Source organism: Carcharhinus amblyrhynchos, chromosome 2 (genome assembly GCF_965287045.1).
Source record: "Carcharhinus amblyrhynchos chromosome 2, sCarAmb.v2.hapA, whole genome shotgun sequence".
Classification (NCBI taxonomy): Eukaryota; Metazoa; Chordata; class Chondrichthyes; order Carcharhiniformes; family Carcharhinidae; genus Carcharhinus; species Carcharhinus amblyrhynchos.
The window spans coordinates 100,260,184-100,285,003 of NC_137325.1; the positions used below are offsets into that span (position 1 = coordinate 100,260,184).

General features: G+C 39.7%; 1 protein-coding gene across 1 annotated transcript in view; it reads left to right on the plus strand.

The window, feature by feature from the left end:
* The first annotated feature begins 1,965 nt into the window (after positions 1–1,965).
* The window catches only part of LOC145356860 (ras-related protein Rab-5A), a 31,946-nt gene continuing 9,091 nt past the window's right edge, over positions 1,966–24,820 (plus strand). Inside the window, exons 1-3 of the mRNA XM_080209804.1 lie at positions 1,966–2,125; positions 10,630–10,862; positions 23,512–23,663. Of these exons, the coding sequence (XP_080065930.1) occupies positions 10,697–10,862; positions 23,512–23,663 (318 nt within the window). The 5' untranslated portion in view covers positions 1,966–2,125; positions 10,630–10,696. The remainder of the gene's footprint in view (positions 2,126–10,629; positions 10,863–23,511; positions 23,664–24,820) is intronic.

Genomic DNA, 24,820 nt, shown 5'->3' on the forward strand with positions numbered 1-24,820 from the left:
GCTAATGCTGCATCACTTGCTGGTAATGTTGATGTTGCACTGCTTGTTGCTGCTGATCTTGTCACTTGTCAGTGATGTTGCTAGTGTTGTTGATGACCTTTACTGCTTGATCAGCTATGGTGTATGCTGAATATGGACTCTGTTCTTTCCCTTTTGCTTACCAGTTTCAATCTTAATAACATATGATCATGGAGTCCCAGATTCACTTCTTTGCTGGTTTCCAAGTTATCATGATTGGATCCTGTATCTGCACAGTTTGTCAACAACGTAGGAAAGCACTTGGCACACTGTTTAAGCGTGGACTTTCTTCCATCTGCACATCAAAGAGCGTTGCCTTACTTCTTCCTGGTCATTTGGAGAATGTATCCTCCTTGATAGAAGTGTCTCCCACTTTCTGCCATTAAGAAGCTCTGCAGATGACTTCATTTCAGCTTTAAGAGTTGTAGCTTGGAGTGACAATAGATAATGTTTAGTTCTCTTTGTCATTGCTTTATCTTTGCTCAGAAAGTTATATATTTTCTTTATACTTCAACATTAGTTTTAAAATCATGTTAATTTTGTGTCGAACCTTATCTTTCCGTAATTTGTTCATCAGCCCCTTGAGTAAGAAAAAAATGGAAACGTGGCCACTCATGCGAAAAGGTTAACCTATTGAAGCTTTCCTCTCCTGTCCACAGAAATATTAAGCTGACACTTCTTTCAGAAAATTAGTGAGTATTAATGTGCATTTTTGTTTAAACTTCACAAATGCAACTACATCATCAGCCTTCCAGAACATCCTGGGATGGAGCTGCACATTCATTGCCATGACAGGAGCAGCTGTTTTTTTACATCATGCACTCATGTTTCTCTCTCTCTTTCTCTGGAATGAATTTGGATTTTTTTTCCAAATCTGATTCAGCATTTATTTCATTTACAATGTTTGTGTTTTGTGCACAAACACCTCATGGCACCATGTTTCTTGTGATTCCCAGAAGTTCAAAATAATTCCACTTTTAGACATAAATACGGGAGCTTACATTACAGAATCAAATATATACTTCCAGATCTCAACATGTGCTGTGGTGTGGGACAATACATTGTTGTTTTAATACACTGACTGGTGATGTGGCACTCTGGATATACATGTCTACTCATGACAATTTGATTTTAAAATCATTTTGTAACACTGTAGTCTTCACATTTTAATTCACTGAATAACTTATCATCATTCATGCTCCTATGTTATTTAATTTTAAGACCCCCCCCCCATATGATTAACTAATTGAATGCTGGTTGCAATCATATCACATAAGATTTCCTCCAATTTAGAAAGTTTGAAGTTTTCCTCCTAAAAACTTAAAATATACTTGATTCTCGAACTGAAAACATTTTGAGACCTAAACTATTTCTCCTGTTGCCCATGGCCGTTTTTTCCCTTGCAAAGCCATTTTCATTAATAGTCCTTAAATTTGGGCTATCACTGTAAGGAAAAAAAGGCACAAAATATGTAAGCAGGCTAACGTGAATCTGGGAGATCTGAAATAAAAAAAAAGTGCGGGATCTGCTCAGCGGGTCAGGCAGCATCTGTAGGGGGGACACAAAAGTTAACCTTTCAGCACGGTGATAAGTTCATTCGGACTTACCATTACAAAAATGTGAAGTCTTGTTATTTTTAATGAGAAACAAAAATCAATGAACGATACATCTCGTCAGCAAGTGTCTTTATTTTTACTCCATTCTTGAAGTTAAAAACCAGTGATCAGAATGGACCAGGCAAGCTTAAATCCATTCCTTGCTTGCTCCAAAAATCAAATTCAAAATCCAATTCAAGGTGCTCATAAAAGGGAGACAAGCAAGATCCAAGCTGACAGGAGGCATTGCATCCCATTTTGGTCTTAGCCAAATTGGCACCCAGACACACACCTCCCAAAATTCACAAGTGGCAAAAGTAGCCAAATGTGTGGGCGGTGCGCGCATGTGCGAGAGGCGGCGGAAGGTGACGCGGCGGTGATGCGTGTGTCAATGAGTTCCGGTGTGAGGCGGAGCGGGCGCTTGGGCAGTCGCTAGGCCCCGGATTAATGTCATAGCGGCCGGGCGGGGAGAGCGGCCCCGAACCCCACCTGACCTTCGCTGCTTTCAGTCGGTAAGGAGTCGGATGCTGGAAGTTGGGCGGTTTGTTCCCGTTCTCTTTCCCACTTTCCTCCTCTTGCCCATTAATTTTAGCAGTGGGTCGGAGCCGCAGCCCTGTCCCCCGGGCTCTCGGGCTGTCAGTGAAGTCGCTGCAAAATGGCGGCTCCCGGCTACGTAGAACCGACAACAAAACCCAGGGCGAGGAACCGGTCAGGCCGAGCGCCGAATGGAGGCCGCTGAGGGCGGCGAGAAGTCTCCGGGATTGGGTTGGGCTGGGTCAGTTTTGCAGTCGGTGCTGTTGGTTTATGGTGGCCCGGGCCGCCGCCCTTGAACCCCTGGCGCCCGCCTAGCCCCCCCCCCCGTCCTTGACCCTCTGCCGGCCGCACCCCGTCTCGCCGCCCCTTCGCCTGGCTGCACCCCCCTCCCGGTAGCCGGCCGGCCGGCGACGTTTTCCCCTCCAGGCCCCGGTGTTTTTTGTTGTAAGTCTGGGATGACGTAAGCTGTGTAACTGGAGCAAGGTTCTTCTTTCGCAAAGTTATTATGTCAAAGCTTTTATCATTAACTGTAGGCTTGCTTGTAAAATGGGAAGGGACAGTAAACAAGCCTTCCCTTTCCATTCTAGTAGGGCCAGTGTGTGAGTGCTCGCAGGTGATGTAGTCTGTTCATTTTTGTAAGCAATGTCTTGAAGCGCATTAAATCACACGGTGCCAATCATCGGAATGCGAAAACGGATTAACACTTATTTTAAAGCTAACGATCCATTGTTGCCCAGAGAGCGTTGAAGCATAACAGTATGTTAAGTTGCTTCAAGATTGTCTCACCTATGTTTGAACAAAATTAATGTCATATGAGCTCAATTAGGAATTCAGTTGCTGCTAGGTCAACATTCTGTCCACTTGATACAGCAAACCTCGTAAGGTTATAGAACTGGATAGCAAAGAATTGCATGTTAACTGAAATTTTTGAATAAATGAAAGTAATCATCTGTAATACTGAAGTACTGCAGAAGCTGGAAATCTGAAATAATCGAAAATGCTGGGAACACTTAATAGGTTGGGAACAATGTAGCATGTAAGTAGTGAGAAAATAAAGTTGGTTTGGTCTGATTCTTTGGTTTACTTGTAATTATTATTCGAATTTCTGAAAATCTTGTTAAGTAGTCTTACTTAATACTATTAAGTGGTAGTTCCAATTAAATTGCAGTCATCACGCTTGGCCGGATATCTCTCAACAGAATCTTTTGTGATCCTACTCTGTGCTGACTAAAACATGACCATATCTATCTACATGCAGCAAATTTTTTCTAAAATGAAAGTTCCCCAAGATCCTTTTCCACCCATTCTTGGTTTTCGTTGAATTACGAATGGAAGCTTGAAAATGTTTAGCAATTTAGTTCCATTTCCATACAGGATGTTCTGCATATTTTCTCAAGTGAAAGTTTGTGATGGCAGCCAACAAAAAAAAATGTTTTGATTATAGGACAGCAGCTGTAATGCAGCTAGTTATATTTGAGAAAGCATAAAAGTTAAATGGTGACCCTTAGGTGAACACTTGACAGTCTACTCAACAGATGACCAATTAAGATTTTCAGCTTTGAATAAGGATGCTTGAAACTTAAAGGGAAAAAATTAGTACATTTAAATTACTTGATGCTTAATTTCTATATAGGTTGACTGCAAAATGAACAGGTATGCTGCTATTCAAGTATGTAACTATACTCCTATAGTCAGTCATTGTTTTTAACAACTTTAGAAAGGTATTTAGCAGTCAAGTGCTTGGTTATGGTACAGGCTCTTAAAAAAGTTGCATGTTTGTTCCAAATTAATGCATTCTAATTTTAAGTCATTAATCATTTTTGTTTGTAACTTGATGTACCTTGTTGCTAAAACTATTTCCCTATTTCTTGTCTTATCGTTTTGACTCTTGCCCCTTAAGTTTAATAAAACTTCAGTATGTCAGTCCTATTCAATTGTAATCTACACTGGTTTCTCTTGTACAAACCTTTGCTCTAAAATTTTAAGAGCAAAGGTCCTTGAAGCAACAGGATATTTATCTAATTTTTTTAGTGTTCATGAAAACATTCTGTAAAGGATGATGAATAGCTGTAATGCAAATTGTTTAACTTTTGATATTTGAAGTTGAGAGCAGAGTAGTTAATTTAGTGTATTGTCTCCTGCTGTGACTCAAACCATTTATCATGGGCATTTTTAATGCAACTTCCGAAACTTTAAGGTAACTTGATGACCAATAACATTATGAAAAGCATTGCTATGATTTAGATTTTAGCTTTCTGTGCAAATTTTGGGAAAGTTGTTCAGATCTCTCTTCTGTGGAATAGTACTTACTGTAAATGAGTCACTTTAGATGCTGCTAGAAATTTGCCCTGTAATGGAACATTTAATGAAACTGTCTTAGCTCATTTTATTTGCAAGCATCTGCAAGTATAGGATAAGTGATATGAGTAATTGTTGTAAGTAATTATGTTTTTGGGAGTTTTTCCTTCCCCATGCTTTATAATTTTATTAGTGTTCCTGAGTCTTGACCAGTAATTTCTGGATCTTGGGCAGTTTTGCTCTTTGCCAGGTTTTGACACCATTTGATTTGTTAATATAATAAAACAATATTTTCTAATTTTTAAATACAACATTAGGAGTTGCCTTATCACTAATTTTGCTTCATAGCTTGAAGACCCAGCTCTGTTCTCCATCCACTTTTCTATGATTGCTGCAGCCCTGCTGCTCAATACCACCTCTGTTGGATTCAATCCTCTTCATTCATCCATGATGTCCTTCTGCGAATCCATATCCATTTTTAAATCTGATTCTCTTATTTTTCAAACCATAACTGGTCCTATCTTACTGTTCTAATTCTAGTAACTGCTACATTCTCCACTGCTGCCAGTGGAAAGATGAGCAATTGAAGTCAATACAGATCACCTGTGGGATGTAGGTACCACTGATTAGGTCAGCATTTATTGTCCATTAATTTGATTTTGTTTATTTGGTTGGACAAAAAGCTCCCTAATTGCCTAATAAGGTGATGGTGAGCTGCCACCTTGTCCACTTGCCGTAGGTACATCCACAGTGCTGTTCGAGGGGGAGTTGCAGGATTTTGAATGGTGGAACAGGCTGAAAAGGGCTGAATCACTCACTTCTGTTCCTGTGTACGACTATTTGTCTCCAAGCTATAAATTTGGTGTCCTATGCACTTATTCTGAAAGTAATTATTTTTCAATGTCCACCATCCAAACTTGCCCTGTCCTTCGGCTGCCTTCTCATTAATTTCCCCCCCAAATATAATCCTTGCCTCGTACCATAACTTTCCCCAATGCTAGCTACAAATATTTCCTCATCTAATATTTTTATAATCCCAAAAATTATCTTGAACATTGTGTTCCACCTTAGTTTCTCAATTTGTCACTGTTGCTGCCTACTTTTCATTGCTCCATTTCAATTACTGTTGTCTTCCAAATCCTCAAGTCCCTCCCAAACTGCAAACACAATCTTCCTGCTATGCTGTCACAGATCAAATGCATATCTTGATCACCAACAGCCAACATCACACTACATTTACATCCTAAATAAGAATCTTCTGAATCCCCATCAACAATGAAATAAAAGATCCCCTAGCTTTTTTCTGCCATGTCATTTTTATGACTTTGGTACCTGCCTATGTGCTATTAATCAGATGTGTTAGTGATGGGTAGCTGTTACAATAAAGAGCTACAAAAGCTGCTGTTCAAATTATGAACCCAATATTTACTAACTGCAATAAGGTACGAATTTTTCTGGTTTTTAGTTTCCATTTTGACTGAAATGCTGTAACTTGAGTTGTTGGTGAGATCTGTTACAAAATGGGTTCATACCCAATATCTTCTAAGCTGTTGCTCTTAGTCATTGCAATAAAGTATTTCTCTACTCGGCTTCATTAAGCTATCTGGAAGTAGATTGACCACTGATGCCTTCAGTGGAAGATTTTAGATCTGTCAACAATCTAGCCTTTGTTATGAAATGAAAGTTGAAACTGTTATTGGAGGGATATTTCCCTCAAATCATTATTGTCTGAGGACCTGTGTTAGTAGTCCTCAAGAATGTGAAGGCAAACTTTTACAATGTAGATTGATTGGGATCAGTTACCCTTGTAACGATGATCACTGGCTCCTAAATTTTCAGGTGATCCAAGCATTTTTATGATTTCATTTGCTGCTTTTTTAGTATTTCCTTTGCATCAAGATATACTGTTCTTGATGTCTTCTGCATTACCTAATTTAACTACATTGAAATAACTTCAAAGAACAAATGTTATAATCTTTGATGTAATCTGTTTAAAACTGCTGTATGTAAAAGTTATTTAGTGTAGTTAGATTGTCTTACAGAAATCAGTTGGCTGGAGCAGACATTCCAAAAGAAAATCCAACTACTTGAGTGATTGCATCACAACTGAATATTGTCATAAAGGATACTATCAGCTTTCTTTCCTTGATTGCTTCCTGTACATGCTGAATTATTCTGGGGTGCAGTTGCTGGATGCAAACAGCCCTCAGCTGCCTGCTTGAATATTATTTCTTAAATGTATCTCGATGGCTAGCGTTGGTCAATATTCAAAAGACTGCATTGTCAGTGTACAATCTTGTCCTTAAACTTATAGCAAGAACCAGAGTATATTAGTGTTCATTAGATGGGAATCATGGCTAACTTTTTAAAATCATGATTATTAAATCAGTCCTAACTCTCAATGCAATGATTGTTGTATATTCGCCCTACTTTTCATCATGTGTGTTGCATAGACTATTTTGTGACTGACTGTAGAATTGAGACTTTGATTTTGTTTGCTGTTTTCGGATCATTTAAAAAACACTGGGTGCCAATCTTTTAAAAATAAAACCTTGCCAAGTTTTTTTCTTCCAGAGAATGTGAGCATTCCTAGGAACGCCACCATTTGTTGCCCATCCCTAATTGCCTTTAACTGAATGTCTTGCTGAGTAATTTAAATGTACTTTTTTTTCCCTTTAAGTTTCAAGCATCCTTATTCAAAGTTGAAAATCTTAATTGGTCATCTGAGTAGACTGTCAAGTGTTCACCGAAGGGTCACCATTTAACTTTTACGCTTTCTCAAATATAACTGGGGTCTGGGATCACATGTAGTTGCTGCTGCAGATTCCTTTTCATAAAGGAGAGTGAACTTAGATGGCTTTTTACAACAATCAATAATAGTTATCTTGGACTAGCTTTATATTCCAGAGGAATTAATTGAATTTAAATTCTACCAGCTGCTGTGATGGGATTTTAATCTGTCCCCAGAGCATTAATTTAGGCAACTGGATTATTAGTCCAGCAATATTACTACTACACCACTGTCTCTCCATAGGTAACAACAAATTCCAGTCTTACTCGTTAATATTTATGAAATTAGGAATGTTTCAGATTAAATTATTTAAAATTCCAAAAAAAAATTAAGATGCAGTCTCGCTAATTGACTTGAACTCTTGCTTTCAGTTTAGTTTTTCCCTGGTTTAATTAATTTTTGCTTTTCCAGTTACTTCCATACTGGATTTATTGGTGAGCAATGAGCCAGATAAGTACACAATCTGACAGTAAGACAACATCTTGTGAACAGTAACCGTACATGACTGAATTAGAAATGGGTGGATGTTTCAAAAAGAGCAGGATGAGTCATAAACTAAGAAAGGGACACAAACTGATTTAATTGGGCTGAATTATTAACCAGTAACCTAAAAATAGTGGGAGGTATTCAAAGACAATATTTGATGCAAGACCAGTAGATGCCCCTAAAAGATACTCTGCAATTGTTTAGATATGAAATAATGCTCAGCAAACGTAAGATACAGCATACAGCTTAGGTTAGTGCCTTGAAGCTGGGTAAATTGGCTTGGGAGAAAATACTGCTGTTGGACTATCTTGCCTGAGATTTGAGAAAACACTGCTGGTGGTACTTCACCAGTATTTTGAAATGACATCCACCAAGTCTCCGAAGTATACAAGAACTTAGTAAACCATGGCCATTGTTTCAAGTTTGAAAGTCTGCCTGAAGAGATCAAACATAACCACCAACTGATTTGGGCGACCTTTGCGTCTGACTAAAATGAAGACTGATTTTGAGATATCACTGCAGAGGTCAAGAGATTTCAGAAATGTGCAGAGGTGAAGTTGAGGCATCAAAGAGTGCACAAATCTCCAAGCAACTTACCTTCAAGCATCATCTGTTCCACAAGTGGTAGTCTGCCGATCATGTATTGGACTCCGATATTTTAAAATCCATCAAACCAGATTGAAAGAAAGTAATCCTTTATCCTGCAGGGCTGTCAAGAAAGAAAAGCTAAAAGAGGAGATTGTATCAGTACAAAGTGGAAATCTAGTAGACTGGGTTAAAACAATAAAAAGGATACAACAAAGTATTGAGTTGCTGGTAGGAATGCAAACAAAATGTAAAATGCTTGCCAACGTTATGAAGAATCATACAGTTTCTTGGGGAAAATGGTGCAAGCTAAGGTGGCATGCTGACACTGCCTCACAGGGCCAGGGACCCAGGTTTGATTCTGGGCTTGGGTGTTTTTCTGTATGGAATTTGCAGGTTCTGCCTGAGTTTCCTTTGGGTACTTGGTTTCCACCCACAGTCCAAAGATCTACAGATTACGTAGATTGGTCATGTTAAATGCCCCTTGGTGTCCCAAAATGTGTAGGTTAAAGGGATTAGTGGGGTAAAGGTGCAGTGTTAGAGAGCATCTTACAAAACCTCCCACCCTGTCAGTGCAGACTTGAAGGGCTAAATGATTCCCACACTGGGACTTTGTAATTCTATCTCGTCATACAGAAGTCTTGCCTCTATTTCAGGCATTTTAAGCAGAATTTTCTGAATCAGTGTAGTGAAAAACTAGAAATAGGAACGGTTCACAGTTGAGACCTTGAGAAAGAGCAAGTTAGTGGGAGACTAGGTATTTGTGAAGGTTGAGGTAAAGGAAGGATCCATCAGACAAACCCTGTATTTTGTGCCACAGTACAAAAAAGGATGTTTGTGTCTTCCTCTTTATTAAGTACTGTTGAATTCCTTGGTGGACTTAAATTTTTGTGTAAGCATAAGTGTGAAAGTGCAAACAGTTTAGAAGTAAGTTTGGCAATAGAAGTAATCTAAGAGTTCCATTTGAGATTAATTATTTTTGCATTAAGGATGGAGGAAACGAGAAATCTGAAATTGGATATTTTGAAAGGGATATGGTTTGCATTATCCCACTAAGGCAAACATGAATTCCACTCCACTGAATTATGGAGATTGACCATAAGAATGTAAAGTGAAGTTATTGGTGAAAGTAGACGCGATTGGATAACGAATGGAGGAAATTGTTCTGAATTAGGCATAGTCTGAATACTTGCTAATGAAAACGTCAGAGGACTGAGCCTGTCAAACAAATTTGAGCTAAAAATGGGTTTTATGAACAGATTTGTTGTCCAATTATATAGCAACGTGCTTAAAACATGTTCCAATTTTTCCATAATCTTGATGTTTGAGGTAGTAATAGATTATTTTGTCTCTTAAAAAGAGTTTCTGAAACAAGACCCCCATCGGCACAACCACACTGCAGTATAATGAATAAAGCAATATTTCAGGTAAAGTTGGACTTTCTAAAAAAATTTAGAAATGGCTGTTTTCAAAATTTGTTTCAGAACTGACTTTTCCTGTACCTGGAGTACTAATTGTAGCATCCCAATTTCAATCCACTTGATACCACTTAGCTCAATAGAACAAGTATCCAATCTGAGAACACCTTAGTCTGAGATCCAAGTGGTACATTTGAATAACTGCACAAACAGTTGGGAGCTCCAGAAGCACCTTCCATCTGAAGTGCTGCAAGTGGGTATCGAAGAACCAATTCTTAGAATTTTGAATTGATTTTCTTTTCCCTGTCTTCTGTACTTGCTTCCAACTCTAACTTTTGAGCCTTATTTCACTTTTTGCATCTTTAGTTATTGAAGAGTAATCAAACCAATTAGTTGTTGTTCTTCCAAATGGTTAGTGCATTTGGAGAAATTATAGAACAAACAAGGTTTGTGGTGTAAAGGCTTACTTGACAACCTCCTGAAGGAACAAGTAGAGAAAAACATCCTGGTTATTAGCAAAAGTTTTACTATGCACCTGTGAGAATTTGCTATTTTTTTTCCAATTATTTGTTGGGTAGAATCAAAAATGCCTTGCATTTCACTTATTTTGGGGTGGGGTAGATAGTTCCAGTTCTGATGTACACTAAACATTTAATGTCTTTCCTTTTTACAAACACTGATTTAACTTGCTGTAGGTTTCCAGTATTTCATATTTGTCTCAGATTTCCAGCAAATGCTCTTTTTCGATATTTGATTAACTGAAAATCTTGTATTTTTACATCGTTCATAATTTTGAAACAAGAATGGAACATTTTTTAGAGTTACCCATTTCAATAAAGCCCTGGCAGGACTGTATATTCTTACATTACTATTGTTTCAAGAAAAGTTCTGTTTTTCTTTTTAGCCTAAAACTGACGAGACCAGGAACAAGTATTAATTTGGCACGACTGAATCTGGTGACTTAGTAGGATATGGCAAATCGGGGAGGTGCAGCGAGACCGAATGGACCAGCTGCTGCTAACAAAATCTGTCAGTTCAAGCTTGTTCTACTTGGAGAGTCTGCTGTTGGCAAATCTAGTTTGGTGCTACGTTTTGTGAAGGGGCAGTTCCATGAATATCAAGAAAGCACTATTGGTGGTAAGTTTTAATTTACTGAGGGTTTATCTCAAGGCTTTAGTGTAATTATATCCAGTAACTTTTCTGTATGAATGTTTGTATTATGTGCTCTACATCCGTTTTTCCCTGCCTCTTTCACGTTAACATCTGTTTTCAGAAAGGATGATATTAAAAGTTTACTGGTGGTCCATTTGCTGACCAACCAAAAGTACAGCAAAGGCTCAAGGGGGGTATAAGCTTTCTTTTGAATGCTGCACAAAAGTAGTAACAAATGACATATGATCGTTTATTTAACACATTAAAAACATTGGTACTTTTTTTTTGCTGGAGAAGTTTGTTGTTTTTTTGAAATAAAATTCCCTTTGGAGACCAAATGGTATTAACTTTTTTACTTCAAGTTTTTGTTTAGAGATTTGTGCAGCAAAATTTGGCTGCATGGCACTTGTATTTTTTGTGCCAAAGGTGCTTTTTTTTTAAGATTCAAAATTGCATCTGACAGGCACAGTTTTGGTATGATGGTTTCTGGGCCAACATTTCAGGTACGTCATTTCTGTGGAGCTGAGAATGGCATAGGTTTGTGTCATTACCGTTTGGATTTGCACACCAACTTGTGTGAGTTCTCTCGTTATACAACTGAATGTGTTAGGCAGTAGGATGTGACTCCTATTGATGCAATTTAGAAGGGTCGTTAACCACTTTCAGGTCAGTTGCTATTTGATTTTACCTGACAATTGTTGAGTTAGTCAAAGCGTTGGGAGAATTTTACTCAAAGTTGGTCTGCGAACAATGGTCAGCACATGATGATGGACTTGATTCTGCTTGGGTCATTTATTTCTAGTCTTGAGTGCTGTAGTTCCTATCCCCCTTGGCCTGCAGCATAATAGCAAATGAGAAGTGACACGGGAGAACATGAGGCACCTTCACGAAGGAGGTCTTCACTGAAATCTGTGACTTGTTGCAGGCATATCTGCAGCTTCAGCAGGGTGAAGATAGCATTGTCAGTGATTGCAAAGGTGACTGACGATGACCCTGGACTTCTAGGCTGGAGATGTTGACATTTTCAACATCCTTGCAGTTTGCTATCCACTGTTGCATATGGGAGGTCACTAACTCTGCAAAGTGAGTGGAAGGCATTGCTGCTCTCTAGCAAGAGGAAAATGGGCACAGCAAACAATGTTTCACCAGATTGTAGGCTACCATTGACTGCAGGCTTTAATATGTAAGCACCACATATAAATTATGTACCACAGAGGGTTCCTCAGTGTTAAGCTGGTCTTAACCATATTATAATCATTATGAAGATTAATTATCAGTATCCTGGCAGCAACCATAATCTCTCGTTTTGTGGCTGTTGCATCACCAAACTTGAGTCGTCGTAAGAAACCAGAAGCTATTATGTAACAAGGGATATCCACCTGGCTCAAGATGCCGGTGCCCTACGAATGTGCATGTGAGCATTGTGCTTAATATAAAAATCATGCTGCCGCACATACCATAAAACATATCATTGAGGTGTTGAAACACTACTGTAGCCTGGCCATTTGGAATAGTCCTACAGTACTCTTCAGAGTGCATGACATGATTTGTTATAGAACATAGAACATTACAGCGCAGAACAGGCCCTTCGGCCCACGATGTTGCGCCGACCAGTTAAAAAACAATGACCCTCTAACCTAAACCAAACCCTTTCCATCCATAAACCTATCCACGGATCTCTTAAACGCCCCCAAACTAGGCGCATCCACAACCGCAGCAGGCAGGGCATTCCAATCCCTCACCACCCTCTGGGTAAAGAACCTACCCCTGACATCCATCCTATAACTACCCCCCCCTTAATTTAAAGCTATGCCCCCTCGTGCTAGCTTTCTCCATCCGAGGAAAAAGGCTATCACTGTCCACCCTATCCAAACCTCTGATCATCTTATATGTTTCAATAAGGTTCCCTCGCAGCCGCCTTCTTTCTAACGAAAACAATCTCAAATCCCTCAGTCTCTCCTCATAGGACCTCCCCTCCATACCAGGCAACATCCTGGTAAACCTCCTCTGCACCCTCTCCAAAGCCTCCACATCCTTCCTATAATGTGGGGACCAGAACTGCACACAATACTTCAAGTGCGGACGCACCAGAGTTTTGTACAGTTGCAACATGACGCTGCGGCTCTTAAATTCAATCCCCCTACCAATAAACGCCAAGACACCGTATGCCTTCCTAACAACCCTATCTACTTGATTCCCAACTTTCAGGGATCTATGTACACATACACCTAGATCCCCCTGTTCATCCACACTATTCAGAGTCCTACCGTTAGCCCTATACACATCCATTATTCCTGCCAAAGTGAATTACCTCACACTTTTCCGCATTAAACTCCATCCTCCACCTCTCGGCCCAGCTCTGCAACTTGACCAAGTCTCCCTGTAGACTAAGACACCCTTCCTCACTATCTACCACACTTCCGACTTTGGTGTCATCAGCAAATTTACTAATCCACCCAGCTCTACCCTCATCCAGATCATTTATAAAAATTACTAATAGCAGTGGCCCCAAAACAGATCCCTGAGGCACACCACTCGTAACTGAACTCCATGTCGAATACTTACCATCAACCACTACCCTCTGTCTCCTATCCGCCAGCCAATTCCTAATCCAATTTCCTAAATCACTCTCAATCCCATACATCTGCAATTTCTGCAGAAGGCTTCCATGGTGAACCTTATCAAACGCCTTACTAAAGTCCAAATACACCACGTCAACTGCCTTACCCCCATCCACCTCTTTGGTCACTTTCTCAAAAAACTCAATAAGGTTAGTAAGGCACAACCTACCCTCCACAAAACCATGCTGACTATCTCTAATCATTTCATTACTCTCCAAATAACTATAAATCCTATCCCTAATAATTTTTTCTAAAACCTTACCCACAACAGAAGCAAGACTCACCGGTCTATAATTCCCGGGGAAGTCTCTGTTCCCCTTCTTAAACAATGGGACAACATTCGCTAACCTCCAAAACTTATGGTTTGCTGCATCCTGTGCAACTTTGATCACGAGAGCATAGCCTTTTCTACTATGCACATGGTAAAGAGGAAGATCAGGCAGCATCCAGTAAGATCCATTTTCCAGTCATGCTGCTCTGGCTCATTATGGTACAGACAAACCGATTTCAGCATTTAACACTCCCATACCTCTCTTGCTAACCGTCACAGCATGCTCTTGACACATTGCTGAAATAAAAATCAGCACCAAACAAGGATTCCATAGAACATAAGAACATAAGAAATAGGAGCAGGAGTAGGCCATCCAGCCCTTCGAGCCTGCCCCGCCATTCAATAAGATCATGGCTGATCTGTCGCTGCTCAGTTCCACTTTCCCGCCCTCTCTCCATAACCCTTAATCCCCTCTCCTATCAAAAACCCATCAACCCGCGTCTTAAAAATACTTAGCGAGGCAGCCTCCACCACTTCAACGGGCAGAGAATTCCAGAGATTCCAAACCAACTTTATCCAACAAACTCAGATTGCTGGAGTCACTAGTAATGTTTGTGGCAGAGACCAGGAGAGGGGTCAGTTGGAAGTTGCAAAAATATTTACAATGAAGTAGTATCATCTTTAGAACAGTTTGATCAGATTATCAGGAACATTAAATCTTGCTATTTTGCTTACTATTTAGATCATATTATTGCTTAAGCTATTTAAAAGAAATGCCTCTACAGCACTGCCAGTCTCTATCATTTCTTTGCCTCCACTGTATAATTCCATACTTTTGTTACCTCAAGTTAGGCTATTTGCAAAACAAACTTTGATTTCCTAAGCTTCACCCAAACGCCTATTTGCAATGTTCCAACTGTCCTCGAACACTGCTGCATGTGCATTTCACTAACCATCATTCACTATTCACTTCCATTGTCTCCTATAATAAAGGCAAAATATGTCGATGCTGAAATCTGAAACAAAAACAAAATCTCAGCAGGTATGACAGGATCTGTGGGGAGAGAATAGAGCCAATATTTCGAGTTCTGACAAAGGGTCATCTAAACTCAATGTTGGCTGTCTTCTCTCCCGTTGCCCAATTCAAAATTCATTCTTGGAGGTTTCTCCATGACCTTCCTCTGACTCAGCCTTAATCTCTTCCAATTCTTTGTCAACCAGTAGCCTGGTCACCTAACTTTTGGTTACCTCTCCATAGTTTGGTCACGAAGTAAAAACTCCTACCAGTTGCCTAGCTCTAATTGAGTTCTTTTTCTTGATCATACCTTAAATTTTTTTTTAAACATGCTTTTGGTTAATTCTATTACTGCTTGCTTGGTTTTTTGTGTATTTTGAAATGGTTCGTATTTTTGAAGCCATTAGGCCTTTATCAATTCCGCTCGTCAAGCTTTGCTGAACTGTAGTGTTCCAGGAACGTCCTGAATAGCAAAGGTCACTCCAGAGAGTATACCTCTTTCACCAGAATCTTTGACCACCACTACCTGCATTTTGTAGATACAGTAGAAGGAACTTGATTTATTCATCTTTATAATGTGATCATCTGCCTTTGCTGCAGGGCCACTCCTGAGTGTAACTATCTGCTCTCTACTACTGGAGCCCTCAGTTGCTTACTCAACAACACCTGTCTTTTCCTAGCTCATGTTGGCCATGTTTCCTTGACTCTGTTATAATGAAACTCCTGACTATTCAACTTCCCTCTTGGCTCATGCTAGCTAACATTGGAATTGGTTACCTATCCTCACCCTTACTCAAAATAAACACTAACTTTTCTGTCCATACTAACTACAACCCATACTTTCGACTAAAGCCTTTGCTCATCTCTCTCAACATTCTTTGCTTCCCTTTAGTCAGTTTTTCCTTCTGTATTATCAAAACCATCTGACCAAAGAGACAGATCGCAAAGTCATTATGGCACTGATGAAAGCAATTTGTACGATGGCATCCATGCTGGGGGCTCTGTAGAGCACTCCAGTCAGTCCCATTCCCCTGTTCTATTCACACAGCCCTGCAAGTTTATTTCCCTCAAGTGTCTATCCAATCTTTTGGAAATAATTGTTTCTGCTTTCACCACACTTTGTAGGCAGCCAATAGCACGTCATTGCCACTCACATCACCTTCATCTTCTGCCCAAAATCTTAAATCTGTATCCCCAATCCTTGTACCATCATCTAATGGGAACAACTTTTGTTTTTTTTTTGTTCACCTTATCTAAACCTGACAACTTCTACATTGCTATCAAATCTTCCCACAAATCCCCTTTGCTTCAAGAGGAGCAATCCCAGCTTCTGAACCTAACTTGTAAGTAAATTGCTGCATCCCTGAGCCTATTCTGTTAAATCTCTTCTGTCTGCTTTTGTGGGCCAGCATGTCCTTCCTAAGCCAGAACGTAATGTATTTCTCTTGTAATAATCGTGACCTAACTAGAGCTTTATAAAGGTTTAACATAAATTCAATACAAGAGCAGATAAGTTATGAAGGAAAGATTCCATATGCTTAGCTATCTATTCTGTCAATATACCCTGCCCCTTTCAAAGATCTATGCTTATGAACCCCAAGATTCCCCCCCTCTCTGCACATGCTTAGAACTGTCGCATTAAGTCTGTATTGCCTCCTCTGATCCTTCTGTAAAATGCATCATCTGACAGCATTAAATTCCATGTACTACTTGCTTGCCTTTTTGCTAACCCATTTGTGGCCTGTTGCACTTGATTGGTATCGTCCACATTGACCACATCTCCAAGTTTGGTATCATAAGGCAAACATTGAAATTTTACTCCAAGTCATGTGTGTATATATAATTAAAAAGCACTGGCTTTTCCAGTTCATTATAGGAACCACCTCAGAAACAAACGTGCCTAAACTTGTTTTTTTTGTATCCAAACTGCCCCATTCATTGAACTTTTTTAACCAGCTATTTGTGGCAGTGTGCCAAAGGCGTTCTGAAAATCTATGTATTCAATATCCACTGAATTCCTTGCATCTTCTGTTCCTTTGTCAAAAAACTCAAATAGATTAATTGAACATGATCTGTGTTCTACAAACCCATCCTGGGTCTCCTTAAATCACTTAACGTCTTTGAACATTTTTTTCTGCTTTACTAGTAAAACCTTACCCACCATTGATATTAACTTGCTGTGGTTATCAGGAATATCTTTACATCTTAACGAACAAGGATTTTATCTATGACACTTCGCAATCCTTTGGCACCTCCCATATCTAGGTGCCAATCTTCCCCTCCCATATAGGGAAGATTGGAAGTCCTTCCACGATCTCCACCCCCTCCTCCAACTCACCACCTTAGTGACATGTATTGCAAGCCTTCTAGGCGTAGGTGCCTTATCCACTCCAAGCATAGCCACTCTTTCCAGTACATCCTGTCTATTCATTTCACTCCATCCATTATTTGTATCAGCTCGACTCCTAACATTGTCAACATCGCTTCCTTAATGAATGCTTTGCAGCAGTATTTATTTAGGTATTCTAGTCATGTCCAATAGCTTCAAAGCATATACAACCTTCTTTGTCCCAATTGGACCCCACCCCACCTCTTCCTATTTGCTTGTTTTTGTTGATCTGGTTCCATTTTACACAGGCTAGATCTCTTCTCATCCCATTGATAGCCGCCTTCCAATTTAGATGTTCTTTCAGTTGTTTCTTGTTCCTCTTCATTATTAATCTCAGCCTGATATGATTTACACTAGTCATTATATTGCCCAACAGATATTTAGTCTGCATGACCCACTTCATTCAGTGCAAGATCCATCAACGTTTCATTCCTAGTTGCTGTGAAAAAACTAGTCTAGGAAGCTCTGCTGAACACATTTCAGAAATAATCTCTCCCCCACTCTTAACTTTATTCCAGTCAATATTTAATTTAATAAATCTCTCTGATAGTACCATTCTATAATTGTGTATTTGAGTTCCCTGCAGAATTGCTTCTCATTGTCTTTCAATTGGAGACCTATTGAATATCCCGTATATAGTAGTGTGATCATACCTTTGTGCTTCTCAGCTCTATACTTGTCCCCTTTTTCCAAACAGTGTTCCTTAATCAGTCCAGCCACTGCATTATCTTATTTTCTTTCCCTATCTTAACACTGTATCTGTAAATATTAAATACCAGTCCTCATAACTTTTAAAACACATTTGTTATTGCCACTGCATTATATTCCTGCACAGTTTTTTCATATTTTTGCATAAAATTTGGCGAATATGGTTAAAAAGCTTTTTAACCATATTGACCAAATTTTGCGCATTTATGTATGTGCATTCTAAATCTTTGTCTTTCTCGTGACCCTTCTTGGTTTGCTCTTATCTAATGTTTCCTTGCGTGCTATCCAACATTTTTTTTTCCTCCTACTTTAATATGTTGGTATCCATCAGTCTGTTTATTTTAAGGCTCTGTCACTATAAATGAACCTCCCCACAATCACATTGGTCTCAGTCCTGTTGAGGTGCAACCCATCTGTTTTGAATAGAACTGGTCCCCATGCTCCTTGTCTTCAGAAACCAAGCTTATATTGAAGCAGCTTAAACAAAACTTTGCAAATGTTTGCTCTCAACAACAAATGGTGTTGTGAAGTTCCAATATGGTACAAGAATTGCTAGTAGTAATTCTGTGCCCATCCATGACCCTAAAAATATTTTTCCTCTTTTAGAATCTAGTTAGTACCTTAGATAAACTATTACTTGCAATATCTCTAGTCCTCCACTCAGCCATTACTGTGAATTGTTCATCTCGAGCTGCTGCTTGAAATTTTTAAAATTCCAGTGCTGCACCTCTTCCCTCACTGCATTGAATTCTCCTAGTCTGGAACTCTATGGAAGTGGTACTCAATAGAACTGGATTTCACATGTTAGCAATAGCCTGTTGTATTTGATCATATAGTTTGATTGCAACTGAAATGCATTCATCCTTTATTGGACTTCTGCTAACCATTTAGCTGATCACTTTGTCCCTTCAATTCCAGCAATGGGTCAAACTCCAGTGTCTCTCTGATAGAACCATGGAGGTTTACAGCATGGAAACAGCTCTTCAGCCCAACTTGTTCATGATGCCCACTTTTTAACCATTAAGCTGATCCCAGCTGCCTGCGTTTGGCCCATATCACTCTATACCAATCTTATCCATATAACTGTCCCAATACTTTTAAAAAGATAAAATTGTACCCTCTACAATTACCTCTGGCAGTCTGTTCCACCCACCACCCTTTGTGGAAAACATTGTCTCTCTGGACACTTCTGTATCTCTTCCTGTCACTTAAACTGCTGTCCTTCAGTTTTAGACTTCCCTACCTTTGGAAAGAGATGTTGACTATCTGCTTTATCTGTGCCCTTCATTATTTTATAGACCTCTATAAGATCGCCCCTAAGCCTCCTATGTTCCAGGGAGAAAAGTCCCAGTCTATCCCTAATCAGTCCTTGCGCCTCTAAATGCCAGCAGATCCTGTCTTAAAATACCTTCTAACAACTTACCCACTACAGATGTTAGGCTCACTGGTTCCCAGGCTTTTTCCTGCAGCCTTCCTTAAACAAAGTGTTGTGCTATGCTAATGTAGGTATGGAAGATTTGTAGGCATTCAACAAGCAGTATAATGAGTGCCAGAAATATCATTGAAATCTGTAGATTGACAATTCACACTTTTGGTATAACTTGAGTTGTGTCAAAAATATGAATTGAGTTGTGATTTCACAAAGATGTGAAATGCAGTCTATAATGCAAATTTATCTTTTCTCGCTCTCTCTAGTATGTGCACTGCTATTGCATAAAAATTTAAGCTACCAAATGGGCTAGGATTTTCTGCGAACAATAGTGATGAATATTGAGATATTGCTGCGGTTGAAAAGTCTTGTGCACGTACGGTGGAGCTGGGATGCTCTTACTGTTAATTATAAGTGATGGCTTGACAGTGATTTAACAGTGGGAGCTTTGTTGGAAAGACATTTTTACAACTTGTGCTGAACAAGTGAACACTTGAGGGTGTGGAAAGTCTACAGAAGGATCTAGATAGGCTGGGCGAATGGGCCAGGAACTGGCAAATGGAATTTAATGTTGGCAAGTGTGAAGTTGTCCACTTTGGTAGGAATAATGGTAGGAAGGACTACTATATGGCGAAAAACTGCGGCATGCAACGGTGCAGAGGGACCTTGGGGTCCTTGTGCATGAGTCGCAAAAACCCAGCCTGCAGGTGCAGCAGGTGGTCAGGAAGGCAAATGGGATGCTGGCCTTCATAGCGAGGGGGGATTGAATATAAAAGTAGGGAGGTCTTGCAACTGTACAGGGCACTGGTGAGGCTGCAGCTGGAGTACTGTGTGCAGTTTTGGTCGCTGCACTTACGCAAGGATATTTTGGCCTTGGAGGGAGTGCAGAGGAGGTTTAACTCTGGTATCAGCCTAGTGAGGGGGTTGAACTATGAGGAGAGGCTGAATAAACTAGGCTTGTACTCGTTAGAGTTTAGAAGAATGAGGGGAGATCTCATTGAGACATATAAGATGATGAAGGGGATGGATAGGATAGAGGTGGAGGCTCTTCTCACTCAAAGGACAGTAGGACTAGAGGGCACAACCTCAAGATAAGGGGGTGGGGGAGGCTGCAATTTAGAACGGAGTTGAGGAGGAACTTCTTCACAAAGGGTGGTGAATCTCTGGAATTCTCTGCCTGTTGAAGTGGTGGAGGCTGCCTCGCTAAATATATTTAAGACGCGGGTAGATAGGTTTTTGATAGGCAAGGAGATTAAGGGTTATGGGGAGAAGGCGGAAAAGTGGAACTGAGCCACGACACATCAGCCATGATCTTATTGAATGGTGGGGCAGGCTCGAAGGGCTAGATGGCCTACTCCTGCTCCTATTTCTTATGTTCATACACCTCCCCTTACTCTTGCACACATGCGCACACAAGCACCCTGAACATTGTCTACCCTTCTACATATGCTGATGGTCCAGCCACTGTCCCTGACTATGCTCACCACCATCACCCCTGCAATAGGTCACCATCTTTACAATTGCTGTCATTTATTTATTTCAGAAACAGCAAAAGAATCAACTTTGGGGCATTGTGTCCAAAACTCATACTTTATATGGTCTGGTCAGAGAATAATGTGGACTTGTTCGTATATATCTCGATGTCATCAACTTTGTTTTAATAAAACCATGTGTATATTGGTGCCATACAAGTTCCAGGCAATAACAGTTTCCAACAAGAGAGAATCCAACCATCTCTCTGTCATTCATTGATATTGCCATCACTGAATTCCTCACTGTCAACATCCCAGGGGTTACCACTGACCAGAAACTGAACTGGACCAGCCATTTAAATGCTGTAGCCTAGGTTTTGAACTAATTCATTTCCATTCAGTATGTTCTCATCTCTTTTGGAATTTGTGCAGTTTAAATGCTTGTTTTTTTAAAAATTGTTCATTCAGTTTGGATAGAATTAATGCAACCAATTCAAATCTGATAAAACAGAAGCTGAATGTTTTCCACATCCAGCCAGTGAGCAAAATCGTGAGTTGCACTTTTTTCCCCTCAGACTCTTGCTCTGCTGCTACGTTAATTATAGTGAGGCCTTGAATAGGACCTCATTCATCCTTACTGATGGCCACTGACTTGTCTGTGTCTGGAAGTTGGACCTTTCTGCCCACCGTCACCCAGACCCTGTCCACTCTTAGCTGTTAGGTTTGTATGTGGTTAACATTGCTGTCTCTCAGTGCCAGGGATCTGGATTTGATTCCCAGCTTGGGTCACTGTGTTGTTTGTACATTCTCCCTGTGTCAGCATGGGTTTTCTCTGGGTTCTTCAGTTTCCTCTGTCTGAAAGACATGCTAGTCAGGTGCATTAGCCAAGCTAAATTCTCCCTCAGTTACCTGAACAGGTGCCAGAGTGTGGCAACTAGGGGATTTTCATAGTAACTTCATTGCAGTGCTAATGTAAATCTATTTGGGACACAAAATTAAAACTTAAAAATATGCATGTTGGTGGGCAATAGTTAAAAGCACATTTTGCACTTCCATTCGTTTCAGGCTGGGAATGTAGTGGGCTGTAGAATGGTGCCTTAACAGCAAGGAACAGAGCAAATAAGTGGTTTGATGGCCAAGAGTGGTCAATTACAAACATCCTGTCCCAGTACTCCCATGATTTGGAACGCTCAGCTCTCCAAAGCTCAAAGATTATTGATTTCCCATAACCTCTGAATCATCATTCAATACAACATGGTCCTTCATTTCGTTTTCACCCACAATTGCTGTCACATAGCTATCCCTGGTTTGTCACATTAAGCTTCTCACTATCCTGTGTATCATAGGTCTTGAAAGAAAAGAATAAATACATAGGTAAAGAAATATAAATGAGCTGCATTAATTAAAATTTACAGTTTTCAAAAGACGAATTTAATCCCCAAAACGGTTAGCATCTACTACAACATAAAACAGAATTTGATCTATTCAGCTGTCAGTAATATTGTCTTGTTTATATGACATAACATTCTCATTGACTTTTGAGTTGCTTCCTGCCTTTCCCTATCCTCCACGTTAGAGGAAATTGAAAAATACTGTTGAGTTAAGGTTGTTCGTGCAACTAAGCACCTCTTGAAATAAAGCAGATTATGCTACCAAATCCCAGCATTTCTGTCCCCAACACACTCAACCGCAAGCCTGCCTCCCTCTGTTTCTCTCCCTCCCCCCATACACAAGTGCTGCAAAAGCCCAGGATCTAAACTTTCCCACTCATTTGCAACATCATTCTGTTTAAAAGTTAGAATCCTAAAATGCTACGAGCTTCTGAACTATAATTAGAACCTGATATGATCCTTAACCAAGTTTTTGTTTCTGGCTATAACTCATTCACCAATGCTCAGTTTTGGTTCTGTCAAACTTGTTCTGCTCCTGACCACATGATGGCCTTATCCAAACATCAAGAGTTGAATGCAGTGAGATGAGCACCTTGCAGGCAGCATGGTGGCACAATGGTTAACACTGCTGCCTTACAGTACCTGAACCCTGGTTGTCTGTGTGAGTTTCCTCTGTACTCCAGTTCCCTCCTACAGTCCAATAATGTGCAGACTAGCCATGATAAATTCTCTCATGGAGCTTGAAAACCTAAATTTGTTTCTCAAGCAGAGAAGTAAACAATGTACAAGTCCCAGCTTTTTAAAACAAAATATTTGTTTTGCATCTTATGCAGGGAAATTCTGTAATGAAACGTTTATCATAGCGTATGCAACACAATATGTGCCTGATGTTAAAACTAAGCATGCCAAGCAATACTTCTAAGATTACTGTTGAAATTAAGCTTTAGCAGATGCAAATGAGTCTCAAATGAAAAGCTGGTTTCAAATTAACTTTGATTTACTATTTTAATTTCTATTTTTGTGAATCAGTTTTGTTTGGTTTGGATAAAAATGATGGTTGTGACCATAGACTACAAGGTCAAACAGTTGATATTGAAGTGCTCCAAGCTGGTTAACTCTAACTGAGTCCTCAATTAATGAAAATACTGCTTATAACTATTTTAATGACTCTGATACATATCCTGAATTTGAGTGCACAATTTTAAATGTGTAAATAAAAACTCTTCTTTGAAGCAAGCAAATTTTTAACTCTTAAGCTTTTGTATTGCTGACAAATTTTGTTTGTGCTATCCACTTTAAAAAAAAAATTCAAATTTTTAACTGCATCAACTGTTTCAGCTGCTTTCCTAACTCAGACTGTATGCCTGGATGACACAACTGTGAAATTTGAAATATGGGACACAGCAGGACAAGAAAGATATCACAGCTTGGCCCCAATGTACTATCGAGGAGCACAGGCTGCTATAGTGGTATACGACATTACAAATGATGTAAGTGGAGTTGTACAACTATGTTACGGCTGCATTCTTAATTTTCATGGAGTACTTAAGAGTTTCAGTGACTGAAAATAGTATTTCCAGTCAATGTACAATATTCAAGTTTTTTTCATTGAAAAACCTCGTGTGTTTTCTGTTTGACACTAAAATGTTAAGATCCTGTGTGATATAGGAAGCACCAAATCTGGGGAGAAGATTGAGCTGAATTATCTGCTGGTATTACTATTTAGAAACAAGCTGGAGATTTCTAATTGATCAAACTACTCTAAATAGGTCAAATATGCTAGGCTGGCTGTGGAATAGCAGGATGTTTTGAGCTGAAAATTGAGTAGGGCATTTTCAGTGCTTTGAGAACTTGATTTAAAAATGCTTCACATAGATGTAGGGATATAATATGACAAGTTTGATAGCTATTATTTGTTAACACAAGGGGACATAGCTTTAAATTAAGGGGTGGTAATTATAGGATGGATGTCAGAGGTAGGTTCTTTACTCAGAGGGTAGTAAGGGTGTGGAATGCCCTGCCTGCAGCAGTTGTGGACTCGTCCACTTTAAGGGCATTCAAATGGCCAGTGGATAGGCATATGGATAACATTAGAATAGTTTAGGTTAGAGGGTCATTAGATTGGTTCCACTGGTTGGCACAACATCGAGGGCCGAAGGGCCTGTACTGTGCTATTATGTTCTATTATTTGAAACTGAAGGTTTCTCCCAAAATTGTGCCTGTTCTGCTGATTGTACTAAATCAGTTGCAAGTCTAAAGAGATGGCATGCTACACTTTTATAATATTCCGGTTAGGCATCACAATTGTGTCCAGTTCTGTTCACTGCACTTCAAGAAGGATGAGAGGATCCTTGAGAGGATGCAAAGGAGATTAACAACAATGCTTCCAGAAAGAGTTTTAGCCAAATAGTTAGATTTGTGAAACGGCAGTGGTTCTCTTTAAAGCAAAAGCAATTCAGACGATTTGTTAAGAGGTGTACAAGATCATAATGGATTTTGATTTAGGGACTGAAGGTCACAGATTTAAGGTTGTGAGCAAGACTGCAAAGGCATTTTAGGAAAAGCTTTTGTACACAGCGAGGGGTAATGACCTGGGCCATGGTGCTTATGAGGGTGGTAGAAGCAGAGACTTAATGATTTCAAAAGG